We start from the raw sequence: 14760 nt of genomic DNA on the forward strand, positions 1-14760 counted from the left end.
CGAATACCCGTGACAGTCGCCGTCGGCTCGCATCGCCGCTCGCACCCTTTTCCTCTGAGCTGCACACTCTAAAATTGACATAGACACCGAACAGCCACAACACTACATTCCGCCATGATAGATCATAACAACGCGCCACGGGGTTCACCGCGTGACACGCAAGGACGTATAGCGCGAGATTTGAACGATGTCGACAGACTTTTCGAACAACTCTTAAATCTCTCTTTCTCTCTGTCTCTCTGTCTCTGTCTCTCTCTCTCTCTCTCTCTCTCTCTCTCTCTCGCGAATCTTGTAAATCCGGTCTCTTTTTATTCTTTTTTTTTTTTATAAAATATTAAGTTTCGAATTTCCGTCACGACTTTTGTCTTGATTTTTGAATCTCGATGGCCGGAGAAAACTCGACGCGTTTCTCGCAGTATCTAAATCGTGTACAACGACGGCAGTGATGACCTCAAGAATCACGCGGTCGGTAAAGCGACCAAGTGCTGGCGAACATACAAGTTTCAGACTTCTTCTGCGACTTTGCAATCTTTTCATTGCGATGAATCAAGATTTTTTTTTTCAGATGCGCTTCGCACGCGCGCAACGATCGCCTCGCGTGCCGCCACGATGCGATGATTTCATCTCCGCGCGGATGCATTTTCTCCAGACTCCAGAATCCGACGGGTTCTTCGATTTCTGACGTCACGGTCAAAGATGGCCGGACGACTTCTCGAAGTAGTCGAAGTGATATGACTCGGAAATTATTAATGTCGAGTAATAATTGTAATGTTCCCTGTGTGTTTGCGCGCGCGCATTTATGATATCCGAAGAATAATATAATATGCCTGTTTGTATTTATTTAATATCCATAATAATTGTCCAAAGCAAACCTGACGGATTTTTTTCTTGAAATATCAAATTATGATAATTTTCTTTATTGAAAACGAGACGATAATTGGACTTTCACATCGTAGTAGTATTCAATTCGATAAGACGGCTCGAAAAGTGGACCGATCTTGCTGATGACATCGTTACGTCATCGCGATATCTCTTAAATTTATAACTTGGTAGCTCGGTACACCAGCAATCGTTCGGATATCACATTTTTCTCTTTTCTCGCTCCTCTGCAGAAGCAGCGATAACTTTATTGAAAAAAATATAAGATACTGTGCATACGTAATACAGGCGACATCTCGGTAGGAATCGCAGAGATACGGTTGCTATATTCGATAGAACAATTAAAAAAACAATTAGGACACGCTGAAAATTAATTTATAAAATCGCAACGAATTTACGAATGTTATGAATTATAAGGCGTATATAAATTATCAGCATTATTAATGTTTATCGAGGAAGTTACTCTTACATATTAACATTGTTGCATACTCCACTTTACGAAATCGAGTGTGCGCATTTTCGAGATGTTAAAATGAGGTTATAAATATCTTTCGATTGATCAATAAAACTTGGCGAATGCATTAATGTCAATCAGTTTTCTTCTATATCATGTAGAGTATATTGCTTTAAATTGTTTTAACCGCGTATTTATTATTAGATTGGTAGCTCTTGTCACAAACATTAAACATCACATTGACATTAGCAAGAATGTCACATCGTGATTGACTAGTGTTCATTGTTAAATAATATACGTAAAATATCTATTAAAAATTAACAATACATTTTTCTTTCAAGGATAAATTTTTTTATAATACTTGCTCATTGCTATTAATTATAAAAAAAATAAACACGATGTACAATCTATGACTGTATAAAATTGAAATAGCTCATATAGATTAAACAGATTATAAATAATCGTATTCGAAAAAAAACTTTATGTAGAAATTCCATTTTTTTAAATATTAGGGTTATTTAAAAAAATTTTAAAAGTTTAATTATTTATATATCATAACTATAATGTCTCTTTTCTGAATAATTAGATCTAGAATCAAAGTCAGTTTTAAATTCAAACATTTAGTATCCAAAATTGAATAAAAATATTCAATCCGGATTAATAGAATTAATAATGTTGATGCAATAATAAAAGAGAAATATAAAACAATTTACTCACAGACTGAGTTAAAGTTTATCCCTGCATTTATCTTTTATACATATTCTTTCTGCACTTTTAGTTAAATCTTAATTCTATAACAATTATCTCTAAACATATACTTTTGCATTATCCATATTGTTAAAAAAAAGAAATATGTTGATAAATAAATTATACATTGGCTAATTATCAGAAATAATTGTACTGTTCATTGTGATAATATCGATATGTTGTCTTGGTTTTATGAAAGGATGAGATACACAAAAATATGGCGTATTTACATGACAATATAATTATAAATGTACATACGAAATTTCCATATATTAAAGCTTAGGGATAAAGGTACTCAAATACATGTTTATGCAAAGAACATGAAATAATTTTAAGGTTTCATGTAGTTTCATAAGAAATATTCTCGTACAATTGTAAAGATTATATAGATAGCAAGAAAATCTGTAATTATTTACAGGTAAACACATTTATAAATCTGAAAATTATAATCAAGTATAATAAGTCAATGGAATTAATTTCTTACATTTTATATGCACTCTGGTAATAATTTACAAAAAGAAAGACAAAAAATTGTCATTCCTATAAAATCATTCTTCCATGTGATTATGATTGTTGGTAGTATAACAGTTTGCAATTTGAGTCTCAAGCTTTCAGTCTCGGTTATCACTAAATTCTGGATTTAATAATCGCTGGAGATTTTTTTACAAACAGCCTTATCAGTGCTTAAAACATTAACTGGCTTTTAACCCCAAACAATATCGAATATCGTCTCAATCACAAAATCCAAACTTTAGCTTTATACAGTCCTCAATTATTGACCGTTTGCGTTAATTGAGGCCGATAATAAACCAAGTTAAAAACTATTATGTTACATAAGTTATCACATAATTTATTTTTATTTATTCTGTTGGTGGAGGTGAAAATTTTTGTAACCTACGTCTGCGCAGCATTTCTTGTTCGCTTGAAGATTCAGTCCTAGATAAGTCTACTGTATCATTACATGCTGACGTGTCTTCCTTCGATATACTTGGAGTAGGAGTGTTTTCCTTTGACGTACTCGGAGTCGGAGTAGTGTTTCCTACTTTAACTTGAGAACTATCGCTATTAATTTCATTATTTGTGTTTGCTGTACCGCTTGGACCTGGCATCGTGGATGTATCTGAGGTGCTATCGGTATTGCTTGTAGAATTATTATTCACAGGAATGCTGCAATTTTAAGTCATAGGTGTTTTATGTAATAAATAATAGAATATATATATATATATATATATAATTTTTATAGAATATTATACTCACTTAGCAGTAGCAGCTGCTGTTTGATATTGATTCATCATTGCATTGGCTGCATCTAATAAAAGTTGAATTCTTTGCAGCGTTTGTATCCTGGCTTCAACAGCTTGCCGCAGGTTACCTTCCATTGCTCTGAGCTCTTCTTCGCTCAATTCGATTAAATTTGGTGGCGGTACAGGAATAGGTGGTAATGGTACTATTGTAGGAAACAGCGGTGGGAAAAGTGGAATATTTCCAGTAGGTGGTATTGGATTTTGAGGCGGAGTACTTCCAGCATTATTTTGAGGTTGCTGCTGTTGCTGCTGCGGCTGCTGTTGTTGCGGTTGTTGTTGCTGTTGTTGCTGTTGTGGTGGCATACCTGGAGCTGGTAATCCAGCCCAAAATACCGGGAAATGAAAGGGTGGTCCTGTATTAAATAATAAAAAGAAATAGATTAAATATGGAGATAACATATTTAATACATAAAACTCAAATACAAGAAATAATACAAAGTTATACCGATAGGATTGACACCAGGTGCTTGTGGAGGTTGTGGAGGCACCTGTGGTCCAGGCTGAGGAGGATTTTGTTGTCTAGGTCTTGTGTTGTTCGGCGTAGGCCTCAAAATGTTCAACCGACACGTCGGACATGTTTGCTGACGTTGAAACCAAGAACGTAAGCATGCAGTATGGAAGATATGATTACATGGCAATTTTTTACTAGCTGTAATCATTTCCTCTCTGCAAGCATAATGTATCAGGTTACATTACAAGTGTTACAAGAAATCACACAATTTTTGTATTCACACAATCTTAATAAATCATTTATTATTGTTCACAATTTGATTTATTGTAATACTTACCGACATATAATGCAAACATTATCAGCAGCAGCTAACTCTTCAGTTGTTGCATCTGGATAAAGAGTATTCATATTCCTAATAGCTCTTCGAGACATTACAATATCGTGAAGTGCTTTCTTGAAATCTCGCATTGTGTAATACATAGGACGCAATGCAAATAAAGGTAATGTAAATAACTTTATCATTAAGGTCACAAAGGCAAAATAGAGGAAGACCTATAAGGAAATATTATTCTGTTAGATAAAATACAAGCACACATATACAGAATTATAAATTAACATAAAAATAAGATTTTTATAATAATTACCTTCAATATGCCAATAATCAATTCTGTATACAACAGGAACACTGGTTTGTTATCCCAGGGAGTTTCGCTTTGTAGATCAATAGTATGCAAGACATATTTTACAGTAATATTAAAAAGAACAGTTAGCAAAATTGCATATTCAAAGCCAAACACAAGTTGTACGGAGGGACCTTTAGTGGCTGTTGTATCGTAGGCATAATTAATCATCATTATATTGATGACAAACAAAAGATTTAGTAAAGTAGCGACTCTGAGATGGAACAACCATGTTATTACCGGACTTCTTTCCATCTGAAAGATAAAAGATAATTCATTGACTGTACAGAATGTAATTACTATATAGAATATAATATATAGATATAATTACAAAAATGTAAATAATAGCAACATAATAAAAATGAATGTATGCTTGATACACAGAGATTCTTGTATTTTGACTGTTAATAACACAAGACTCACGTAATCAACACGGTCCTCTGCAAGCCAGTGAAATGACTTTAGGAACAAGAGAAGAGTAAATAACGCTATAAACTTAGGACTGAAGTCATCTCTGAATACTGTAAATGCCAGGCATGTTTCTGTCACGGCATACCAGACTTTTTCCACTAGATGCTGCAAACAAGGCAGTTATAAAAAAGACAACGACGTGAGAAAACATAAAAGGATGAGATGCTCACCTCGAGCTCGGCAGCGCGTAAGGTACCGAAAAAGATCTTTCGCAGAAAGGCGTTAATCATGAACGCAAGAATGAATCCTTGCGTGTAGATCACCTGAGTACAAATACATATGTGGTAATAGGGCGCACATTCGTTACGCGGTTTATTGAGAATGTTGAAAAAATGCTTTAAGGAAAGCTCAACTCACGGTCATGCTCGGATTAGATTTGGTTATGTGAACGACAGTCGGATAAAATTGTTTTCTTTGATAATACGCATTGCCAATAACAACGCATGTTAGTGCGGTGCTTATCAACATGATCCCAGCCTCCCTCATTTTCGTGCCGGGCACTTTCTCGTACAGCCCGAACACCTTCCGCGTTTTCTGAGCGAATAAATCGCTGACACTTGCGTATTGCACGGAGAATTTGATCGGATCGCACGTTTCCGACGATCCTTGTACCCACCTCAACAACTGTATGTACAACAAACTGTATGTGAACAAACGTATACGCGCACACAAACAACGCCACGCTGAGAGTTGGTATTAATGTGGCGCTGATATCGTGACAATATCCGTAATCGCGGTAATCTTCGAATCATTTATTTGCGTATATAAATGTTTCAGAGGCTGCATTCCGACCTCTTTTTTTAATGCGTTTTCTTTTTAACGAGAATATTTAACGGCAAATATCGCAGTTCGTTATTAATTACAATCATCGCGTTGTCAGTTATGTAAGATGTGAAACCATTGTGTTGTGACAGCATGCAAAGGACAAGCGGTGCCACGTGATTGGTCACGCGAATTATCGTGTCGTGATCGTTGAACCACGTGGATCGCGATGATTTTCGCTTTCGCAGATAAAAATACTGATAGGTGATGTCACAAATATTTAAAAGAAAGCGGGTACTTTCTTTTAAACATGGTTGTTCTTCTGAAAGAAAAATGCGAGCGAGAAAGAAAAATAATACAAACATTATAACGACATATAATTAGTCTCCTTGTAATAAATATATTCACAAGTCAAATATTAATTATGATTTGTATTGATTTGTATTACATGTTATTTAACGATAATAAGCAACAATATGAATATTGCATGTAAACCTGAATTTGTCATCGAATGACAATGAATGAGGATTATATATTTAAATGAGAGCACAGATATATGCAATGACTAGCCTTAAAGATATTTCAAATATTTCATGTTTTAGTCTTAAAAAAAGTAAATTTTGTACTAAATTATAAAGATACAAGAATGCTTTTAAATCACTTTTTTTTTAAGAAAAAAAAATGTGATTTTAAATGCTTACGCATAGACTATCAGTTTTGCTTGCGATGTCCTATTTCTATTTGTAGTAACTTTATATATATTCTGCTAATATAAGTATTAAATATATTAAAAACACCACAAAAGATATTGTTTATATATATAAAAACTGTATAAAAATTATACCTTCTTAAAATAACGTATATATATATATATGTATATGTAAAACTAATTCAACATATAGTACTTATGGTTAGACTTTCTGTTACGTATGCATACTGAGAGTTCGTGTTTTCAAGATACTTTTAGGACTTTGACGTTTTGGGGTTCCTAGGTGTGTCGTTGCTTTCAATGGTGTTCTACGTGTGTCAACTGGAGGTCTACGCACTAATTTGGAACTTTTCGGCGTTTTTACTGTTAAAGGTCGCTTAATATGCGGGGTTTTGCTAACATCTGATTTATAAGGAGACATATTTGAATTTTCTAACGTTGTACTGACAGGCATCTTCGTCAATGGCAATCCTTTTGCAGCAATATTTTCTTTCTGAATTCTTGTCTCGTATACGACATTGATCCCTTTATCTTTGGCGAAAGTTTGATATATAATTGGTTCCTTATTCGAACATTTCTGATCTTGCAGTTCAAATTTTCGAACATAATGTTCGTTCAATCCATTTTGAAACGATTTTAATGACGCATCTATTATTTGCGTTTTAATGTGTGGTGATGCATTTGGAGATGACACTGTGTGACGATTTTTATTTTTCGAATCCTTATTGGATTTTTTTCGAGAGACTTGTGTCCTGTTGCACGTTTGCTTGAAACATTCAGTATTCATTTCTTTAGCTACATTGGAAGAATGTTTATTTACATTGTCGAGACAATGTTTTCTGTTTGATACATTGCTCGATTTAAATTCGGATCTCTTCGTTGTGCCCTCGTCAAATAATCTCGCTTTGGCCAGTACCATACCCGCATTTTGCGTTCGAAGTTTAGCGACGGATGCTCTGCCAGTCTGTGGAGCAGGTGTATTTCTTCGGGATACTGATTTAAAATATTTATCCGCATCTTTCCAAGATATTTTGTTCGAGCCCTCGAAAATAGTCTTATCGCTTAGTAAACAATCATTGTTTAAGGCTATATTCTGATGACTATTCGCCTTTTTTAATTCATCGATCTTTTTATCGAAATAGGATGAGTTATCTACGAAATCTTTTCCATGAAAAGATGACGCTCTACGTACAGATGTGATATGATTATTATTCAAATGCAGATCTTTAAATCCAGAAAGATCCAAGTCACTATTATTTGAAATTTTACGTTCGCTTGAACGAGAAATCAATGTGTTAATTTGATTGTGTAAACAGGCTATTTCATCTCTCATATTATTAGAAATATTTTCATTACATTTTTCAGCAGAATGAGAGTGCTCCTTCAAGTATTTATTAGAATAAATTGATTGTTTTTCGATGGGACAAACGTTTACTTGTCTTTCGAGTTGCACGTGATGTTGTAAGTTGAATTCTGGAGATATATGCCATGATGCAGTTCTTCTAATACGTTTGCTGTAAACATTAAAACAATAAAAACGATAATTTTATATTAGTTTTACAACTATTTTTATATACTACTTGAATTTTATTCTACACATGATAGAAGATTCTATATTTTTAAAAAGATATTTATGCACTATTTAAAATAAAATTTTTAAATGCATAATAATTGTATATATCACAAAAAACATCGTAGCTAATGTAATTCAATTACCTTGCAGCTTTTTCTTGTGAACGTCTTCTTAATGATCCAATTTTTCTTGCGCTAGGCGATCTTATTATTTTATGTTCTCCCGATCTTCTGATCTTTAGTTCTTTACTCAGTCTTTTTGCTAGATAGTCGCTTGTTAGAGTATTCTCGATACTAGCCTCTTCTAATGTTTTTTCATACGCTGTCTGTATGTTATTTAGCGATTGTGTAGTGATATCATCCTTCTCGTTATATATACATCCAAATTCTTGAGAAATACGCGATTCAATCGCAGAAACTCGATTCTTTATATCTTCATATTCACTCTTACGAATTCTGACATAATCTTCTTCATAGTGATCGCTTGATGAAGATATTATGTTACTACTAGGAAAAAATGTAAATTCTTCTGAATTAGTCTTTTCCTCAGATGTCAGCAAGAATATATTATCACTTTCATCTGTAGCATCTAATTTTCTTGAACTTGTGCTTACATTTATATGCCATTGCTCACCATTTTTATGACTTTTATTTATAAGCAAGTCCTGCTCGCCACCATCGTCTGATAAATCCACAGTGGCATTAATGAATACATCATTATATTCTTGACGAAAATCATTATTTGACGGTTCATCATATTTCTTTGATTTTATATTTGATATTCTGCCATTGTACTCACATTTTATTTTATGCGTATCAAAAGAATTGCTTACTGAACTCCAACGTCTTTCATTACACGTTTTGTAATTGCCCATATATGAATCTGATAAGTTATCATCAACGTTTTTCTGAAAATATTTTAAATAAAATTATTACAATTAAAATAAAATAACTATACACAATACAACATTTAATAATTAAGCTTTTTAATCTTTTCGGATCTATTCAATAATATTGATTTAAATGGATTGATTTAGAGAGATTTTCATTCTATATATGTGAGAACAGCTATACTTACTTGTTTATTCTTAGGTACAAATTTGTCTAAACTCAATCTTAATTTTTTTGATTTGTCTAATTTTTCGACCGTTCTCCTACAACATGTATTACGTTTTGTATCAATATTATTTTAAATTAAATATCAAACTGTGTGTGTGTGTGTATATATATATATATATATATATATACACACACACACATAAAAGAAAAAAAATAACACAATAACAAAAAAATAAATAGTTTCATTACTTTTTCTTTATACTCGGAGGATATTCTCTCTCAATTACTTTTCGTTTTTTGGTAAATTTGTTAGGAGCTACATTTAACTGTGTTGGATGTACGAGAGACTGTGGTTCATTAATATTAGGTGTATCATTAGGTGCATCAGCACCTTTTCCAACCATCTTCTTTAAGCCATTGAACATTCCTATATAAAACATTACATCCCCATTCAATATATGTTATATATACATATGTTATATATACACAGATATAAGAAAAATTTTAAATAAGATTTGAATCATATAATGTTATGTGCAACAAAATTACATTTAATAAATCTAACAATTTTAGAAGAGGGGGGAATGTTCTAATCTAACTAATTTTTCATTAATATTATAAGTCTTTCTAACATTTATACACACACACACACACACACACACACACACACACACACACACACATTTTTGTATTTACATATAAATCAGTAAATATATTTTCAGATATATTTAGATAAAACTAAGTATTTCGATATGACTTACGTGTAAGACTTCCACTACGATGTTTCTTCTTTTTATGCTTTCTATGTAACTCAAAGGAATCCAATCCATTGTCTGTGCTGCCGCTTGTTTCAATAGAAATACTCTGAGCAATATGAGGTGGTAAGACACCAATATCTTCTGCATTTTCAATCAGAATCTGTAACAATATTAACAATTACCTATTTGTTTATATTATTTATCAATATATATTCTCTAAAATTTGTATTACCTTGACAATAGTTAAATGCATTTGCAATCTATTCTGTACAGCCGACATGGATGTCTCTTGCAATGGCATAATATTCGGTCCAATGACTTTCGCCAAGTTGTCAATACTCATCTTATTCTGTTTTTCATACATGGAAACCTTTTTCAAGAATTCCATGAAGAATGCTAAGGTATTCAAGTGATAAGGTGGTAGCAGTGTACATGCTAACAATAATGCCTGTATCCGATGACTCTTCAGCAATGCGCAATGCACGAACAAATCGTGATATGCATACGGGATCAGTGGCTCTGGCAAGTCTCGGAAGAAAGATTTTAGGCAATTGGCAATATCGATCGCATGATTTTTGTCACCTAAACCATCACCGTTATTCAATCGGGATATCAATTCTCTCTGTCGCGCCTGAGAGCCAGCCTTTCTGAACAGACCCTCTTGAGCGACATGCTCTTCCAAGAACGTAGAGGCTTGAATGACAAATACGGGTATGTGGACTATGGCGCCTGAGGATAGGTTAACAATGTCCAAGGCTTGATAAAACAAAGGGGTCTTGAAAACCTTTTTGGAAATATCCTTGCACGTCTCGGGCCTTTCGTTCTTAAGCATGCTCTTCTTAAAGCGATACTTAACTCCGAGGCTTCTAAGATCGCTGGCGACAGCGTGATACACCTTCTCCTTGTGCAACACATCGTAGATCAACATCTTCGATATTCCAGTTATAAATCAAACAAGTTCTGTGATGATTAATTCTTGAACGAAGAATTTATTATTAATTACACACCGTTCAAATGTCGTTTATTGTTGTACTTCTCGTCACCCGTTTTCATATTGAATTTGATTGAATTGACATCCCTCCAGTGCCGCCAACATCACAATAGTAAACGCTGAACGCTCCGTTATGTAAAGGCGCCATTGCAATGCATCGCGAAAGAGCACGATTTCATTCATCTGATTGGCATATTCCATTAGATCCTAAAAAAACAGACCAATCAGATAAAAGAAATCACAAGGCGCTTGTAAAATTCTTTAATATGATTGGTTTAGAACAACTTTTCTTGAGAGAACTTCCTCCTTACTTCCTCCTTACTTCTTCCTGTTACCGTTGACATCACTCGTACACTACCGCCAGTACATCCATTTTCATTTTGGGAATTACATAATTACATACATTTTCTGACACTATCGATAAAATCATATCATCGAAAATAAATATAGTTCGTCTCTGTACTAAAGAACAGGACAGAAGCGTGCCATTATCCATAGGAGGGATAGTTTAATGGGTCTTTGAACGAAAAAATTTTAATTTCACAATTTTAATTTCTCTTACATAAAGTAAATAAAAGTCGTTGAATTTTAAGGGTTAAAAAAACTTTTTCTGACTTTTTCTTATTAAATATTTTATGTAAGTTTTTGGAATCTACAGTGCGACGATTAGTATTATGTATTTATCGTGATTACATTTCCAAAAGAAATGTGAAGAGCACGCGGTACAGCTATCTACCTGTACGATTCTCGGAAATGGAATAACTACGCAGTAACTACGCATAAACGTGACGCGCCGCTCCGTACCATCCCGTACCATCCCCTCCCCACGCGCGCCAACCATCTAACTGTTGAAATAACAACGAATATTATGAATAAGTAAAATAATATATTCTAAATTCTTTATACTTTTAATGTTCTTCAATCAATAGACTTTATTGCAATGTTTTTGCTTTATTTCTTAGATTCTTTACTTATTCACGCAGCTCATGAATATCTTAGTTTAATTGTGTTAATTAATTGTGTTATAATAAATGATTATATCAGTTTATAATAACTCGGAAAATATATTATATATACATATATGGACATATTTTTGTACATAATTATATATAATTATATGTGATTATATATGAAACATTTTTTCTAGGAATTTTGTTATACAAAATCCGTGCAGTGAACACAATATATTCTTTATAAAAGATTGACGCTTTGATATTCTTTTATAATATATTTGAATTGCTGATTATTCTATCATTTACATTTTATTCTAAGATAAAAGAGTTATTTAGCATTTATTATTGTAAATAATTATACTTCTAACTTATTACTTATTAAATAACATATTTAATATTTTAAATAAGTTAAATTTCTGAAATTTATTTTATATTTTTTATTTTAAATAAGTCATAATAGTTATTTTACTGAGCCACGATCGCATTATAGTTTAAAGAATTTTTGAAACATAGAATAATATGCAGCAACAGTAGCAACATGCCATAAATTAATTTTTTAACTAAAAAATTAAATAATGATTAATATGATATTTAATACTTTTAACCAAAATTGTATTAAGAGCAAATTGTTTAGCAATATTAAGAAAATTTGCATATATTTTTATAAAGGGTGTATAGAACATTATCAATCTTTGTTTAAGTATGAATTATTTAAAATATTTTAAAAGTATAATGAAAATTGAGACATAATGTACCGTTAGAATATTAAAAATACCTCACGCACGCAAATAATTTATTAATTACTGTATAAAAAGAATCGCGCAAATAATATAGGATTAAACTAGTGCCAGAGATGCCATAAAGCAAAGCACAAAATGTACGACGATACCTTTTTTCAAAATCATGTAAAAATAATATGAATAAATGAATAAACCGTATATTTTTCATTCGCAATAGTAGGGTAGGATATCTAAACAGCGCGAGACAAATAACGAGGAGGGGGAACGTGTCGTGCGGCGCGGTGGCTGACTACGATCTACGTCATCACTTCGGCATTCGCCCGGCGATCTCGGAGAGAGATGGATGTGTTTTACGAGTCGTTCCGGGTGTCACATTAATTAATGGAAATTAGATATCTACCAACGCGAATTACGTAAGATTGCCAAAAAACTAAGGAGTGTACTAAGATTTTAATAAATTTTATTGCAACAGTTTTTTGTTTTCTTTCTTAGATTCATTACGCACATACACAGCTCATGAATATTTTAGATATTTCATGTTCTCACGTGTATAGTATAAAAATGAGATTCTTATTGTTAGATATTTCAAATTGTGGCTTTTTATCACTTTGAATCGTATAATTTTGTCATTTTCGTGTTACTCCGCATTCTTATGATACGGGAAAAGTAACAATTAAATTATATTTAAATTACATATCTTTAAATGTATGTGCATGCTATTTATACATATTATTCTATTTAATCGAAATTGTTTCATAATTTAAAATAAATTTTGCATTATCTTCATTTAAAGAATGTATGTTAATATTTCGAGAACAGTTAAAGAACGGTTGGCGCGCGACCTTGAGTTGGGGATGGCACGGGTGGCACGGAGCGGCACGTCATGTTTACGTTCTTTTTACGCGTAGTTACTGCGCAGTCATTCTCTTACAAGCAGGTTGTTGCATGAGGCTCTTTTTCACATTATTTTTTGAAATCTTTTATCGCGAAGAATGCCAAATATAATACGAAATATGTTGTACTTTATGAATAATTAATCATACTAGTAATCGTATTACGTGAATATTCATAAAATACAACATTTCGTATTATATCTAGCATTTTCTATGATTATTATATGTTTCAAAAAGAAATGAAAAAGAGCTGTATGCGACATGGCTACTTGTCTGTACGAACGGTATCACACGAGTCATAAAAAGCAATGTTAATATGAACATTCTCATGCAAATAACGTAATTCCTGCTTTCACAATTAATACAAATTAATAACTTAATTAATTTTTTGTTTTTATGCCTTTTTTTATATGATCCGTTTAAAAATTAAACGTAAATTCTTCTTGAAATTATTTATTGATAATAAAAGAAACATTTCTTATTTTTATTAATTTTAATTAGCCTATTTCATTGACTGTCATCATATCTTACAGACATCATCTATAAATAAAAGATTCAATCCTTTTATCTGCTCTGAATTTATTTCGCAATGATAACGAATTGCAGATGTGTTTGATGTTCGTTTCTATAAGTTAACCGAATATATATTACATTTTTCAGATTATCTTCCCTCGCACGGATACGACGTAATGGGAGGGCTCAATACTCAGAGGATATTTACACGAAAAGAATAGTTTTTCTTAAGTATCAAAAGTTTTTCTTAAGTATCTAAAAATTTTCGGATCTATCTGAATGATTTATCTAGATAAATTTTTAGATATTGAGCAAAATCATTCTTTTCGTGTAAAAATTCAAGGAGGAAGCTAACGTACCCTCGTCCGCCGATTTAATTAAAAATGAACGAACCGCAGCCGGTTCGTCGCGTCGCGCGTTTGCTTCGGGAGTGCCGTTCAAGTTATCGGACTCAAGTTATAGTCCGCGCGCGATTAGTGTATTATTCGGGAGTGTTTTACGCGAGTGTCCTGTGTGAGAGGATGTCAACCCAATTCTGAGAGGAGGAGGAGGTCTAGGAGAGACATCGGGCATCGGTGGAGCAACTTTGCGGTAAATATTATTTCTTACTTGTTAATTAATCTTTTTTTGCTTGTTTTAAATCATTGTATTTAATAATGATTTAAAAAACATTATTTTAAAATCATTGTTAAATAAAATAATTTAAATAATTGTTTATTCTATAAAATAATTATATATTTTCTAAAATAATTTTTAGATAAAATTTTTTTTTTCGAATTTCTTCTTTTATAATTCTCCTTATAATTCTCCTTATAATTCTCTAA

The 14760-nt window shown here is 32.5% G+C and overlaps 2 protein-coding genes across 2 annotated transcripts; both read right to left on the bottom strand.

Moving 5' to 3' along the window:
* Nucleotides 1-2296: 2296 nt before the first annotated feature.
* Nucleotides 2297-5472, bottom strand: LOC108689805 (E3 ubiquitin-protein ligase synoviolin A). The gene is made up of 8 exons (XM_018196741.1): nucleotides 5344-5472; nucleotides 5157-5249; nucleotides 4939-5091; nucleotides 4480-4770; nucleotides 4173-4387; nucleotides 3830-4050; nucleotides 3338-3737; nucleotides 2297-3247 (listed from the first exon to the last, which is right to left on the bottom strand). Exons 1-8 carry the CDS (start codon nucleotides 5470-5472, stop codon nucleotides 2941-2943), a joined length of 1809 nt encoding a protein of 602 aa, XP_018052230.1. The 3' UTR covers nucleotides 2297-2940.
* Nucleotides 5473-6671: 1199 nt separating this feature from the next.
* Nucleotides 6672-10814, bottom strand: LOC108689816 (rho GTPase-activating protein 11A-like). Its single transcript, XM_018196756.1, has 6 exons — nucleotides 10079-10814; nucleotides 9850-10006; nucleotides 9338-9515; nucleotides 9108-9183; nucleotides 8174-8937; nucleotides 6672-7971 (listed from the first exon to the last, which is right to left on the bottom strand). The coding sequence occupies exons 1-6, from the start codon at nucleotides 10772-10774 to the stop codon at nucleotides 6672-6674; spliced, it is 3171 nt and encodes a 1056-aa protein (XP_018052245.1). The 5' UTR covers nucleotides 10775-10814.
* Nucleotides 10815-14760: the final 3946 nt, after the last annotated feature.

Source organism: Atta colombica, unplaced genomic scaffold (assembly GCF_001594045.1).
Source record: "Atta colombica isolate Treedump-2 unplaced genomic scaffold, Acol1.0 scaffold277, whole genome shotgun sequence".
In the NCBI taxonomy this organism is placed as follows: domain Eukaryota; kingdom Metazoa; phylum Arthropoda; class Insecta; order Hymenoptera; family Formicidae; genus Atta; species Atta colombica.

Coding starts and splice junctions, on each gene's coding strand:
- LOC108689805 (XM_018196741.1), bottom strand. CDS start 5,472: ATGAGGGAGGCTGGGATCATGTTGATAAGCACCGCACTAACATGCGTT. Junction 5,250..5,343: donor AATCTAATCCGAGCATGACC/GTGAGTTGAGCT, acceptor ATTTGTACTCAG/GTGATCTACACGCAAGGATT. Junction 4,771..4,938: donor CAGAGGACCGTGTTGATTAC/GTGAGTCTTGTG, acceptor TTTATCTTTCAG/ATGGAAAGAAGTCCGGTAAT.
- LOC108689816 (XM_018196756.1), bottom strand. CDS start 10,774: ATGTTGATCTACGATGTGTTGCACAAGGAGAAGGTGTATCACGCTGTC. Junction 9,516..9,849: donor TCGTAGTGGAAGTCTTACAC/GTAAGTCATATC, acceptor TGTTTTATATAG/GAATGTTCAATGGCTTAAAG. Junction 7,972..8,173: donor TCACAAGAAAAAGCTGCAAG/GTAATTGAATTA, acceptor TAATGTTTACAG/CAAACGTATTAGAAGAACTG.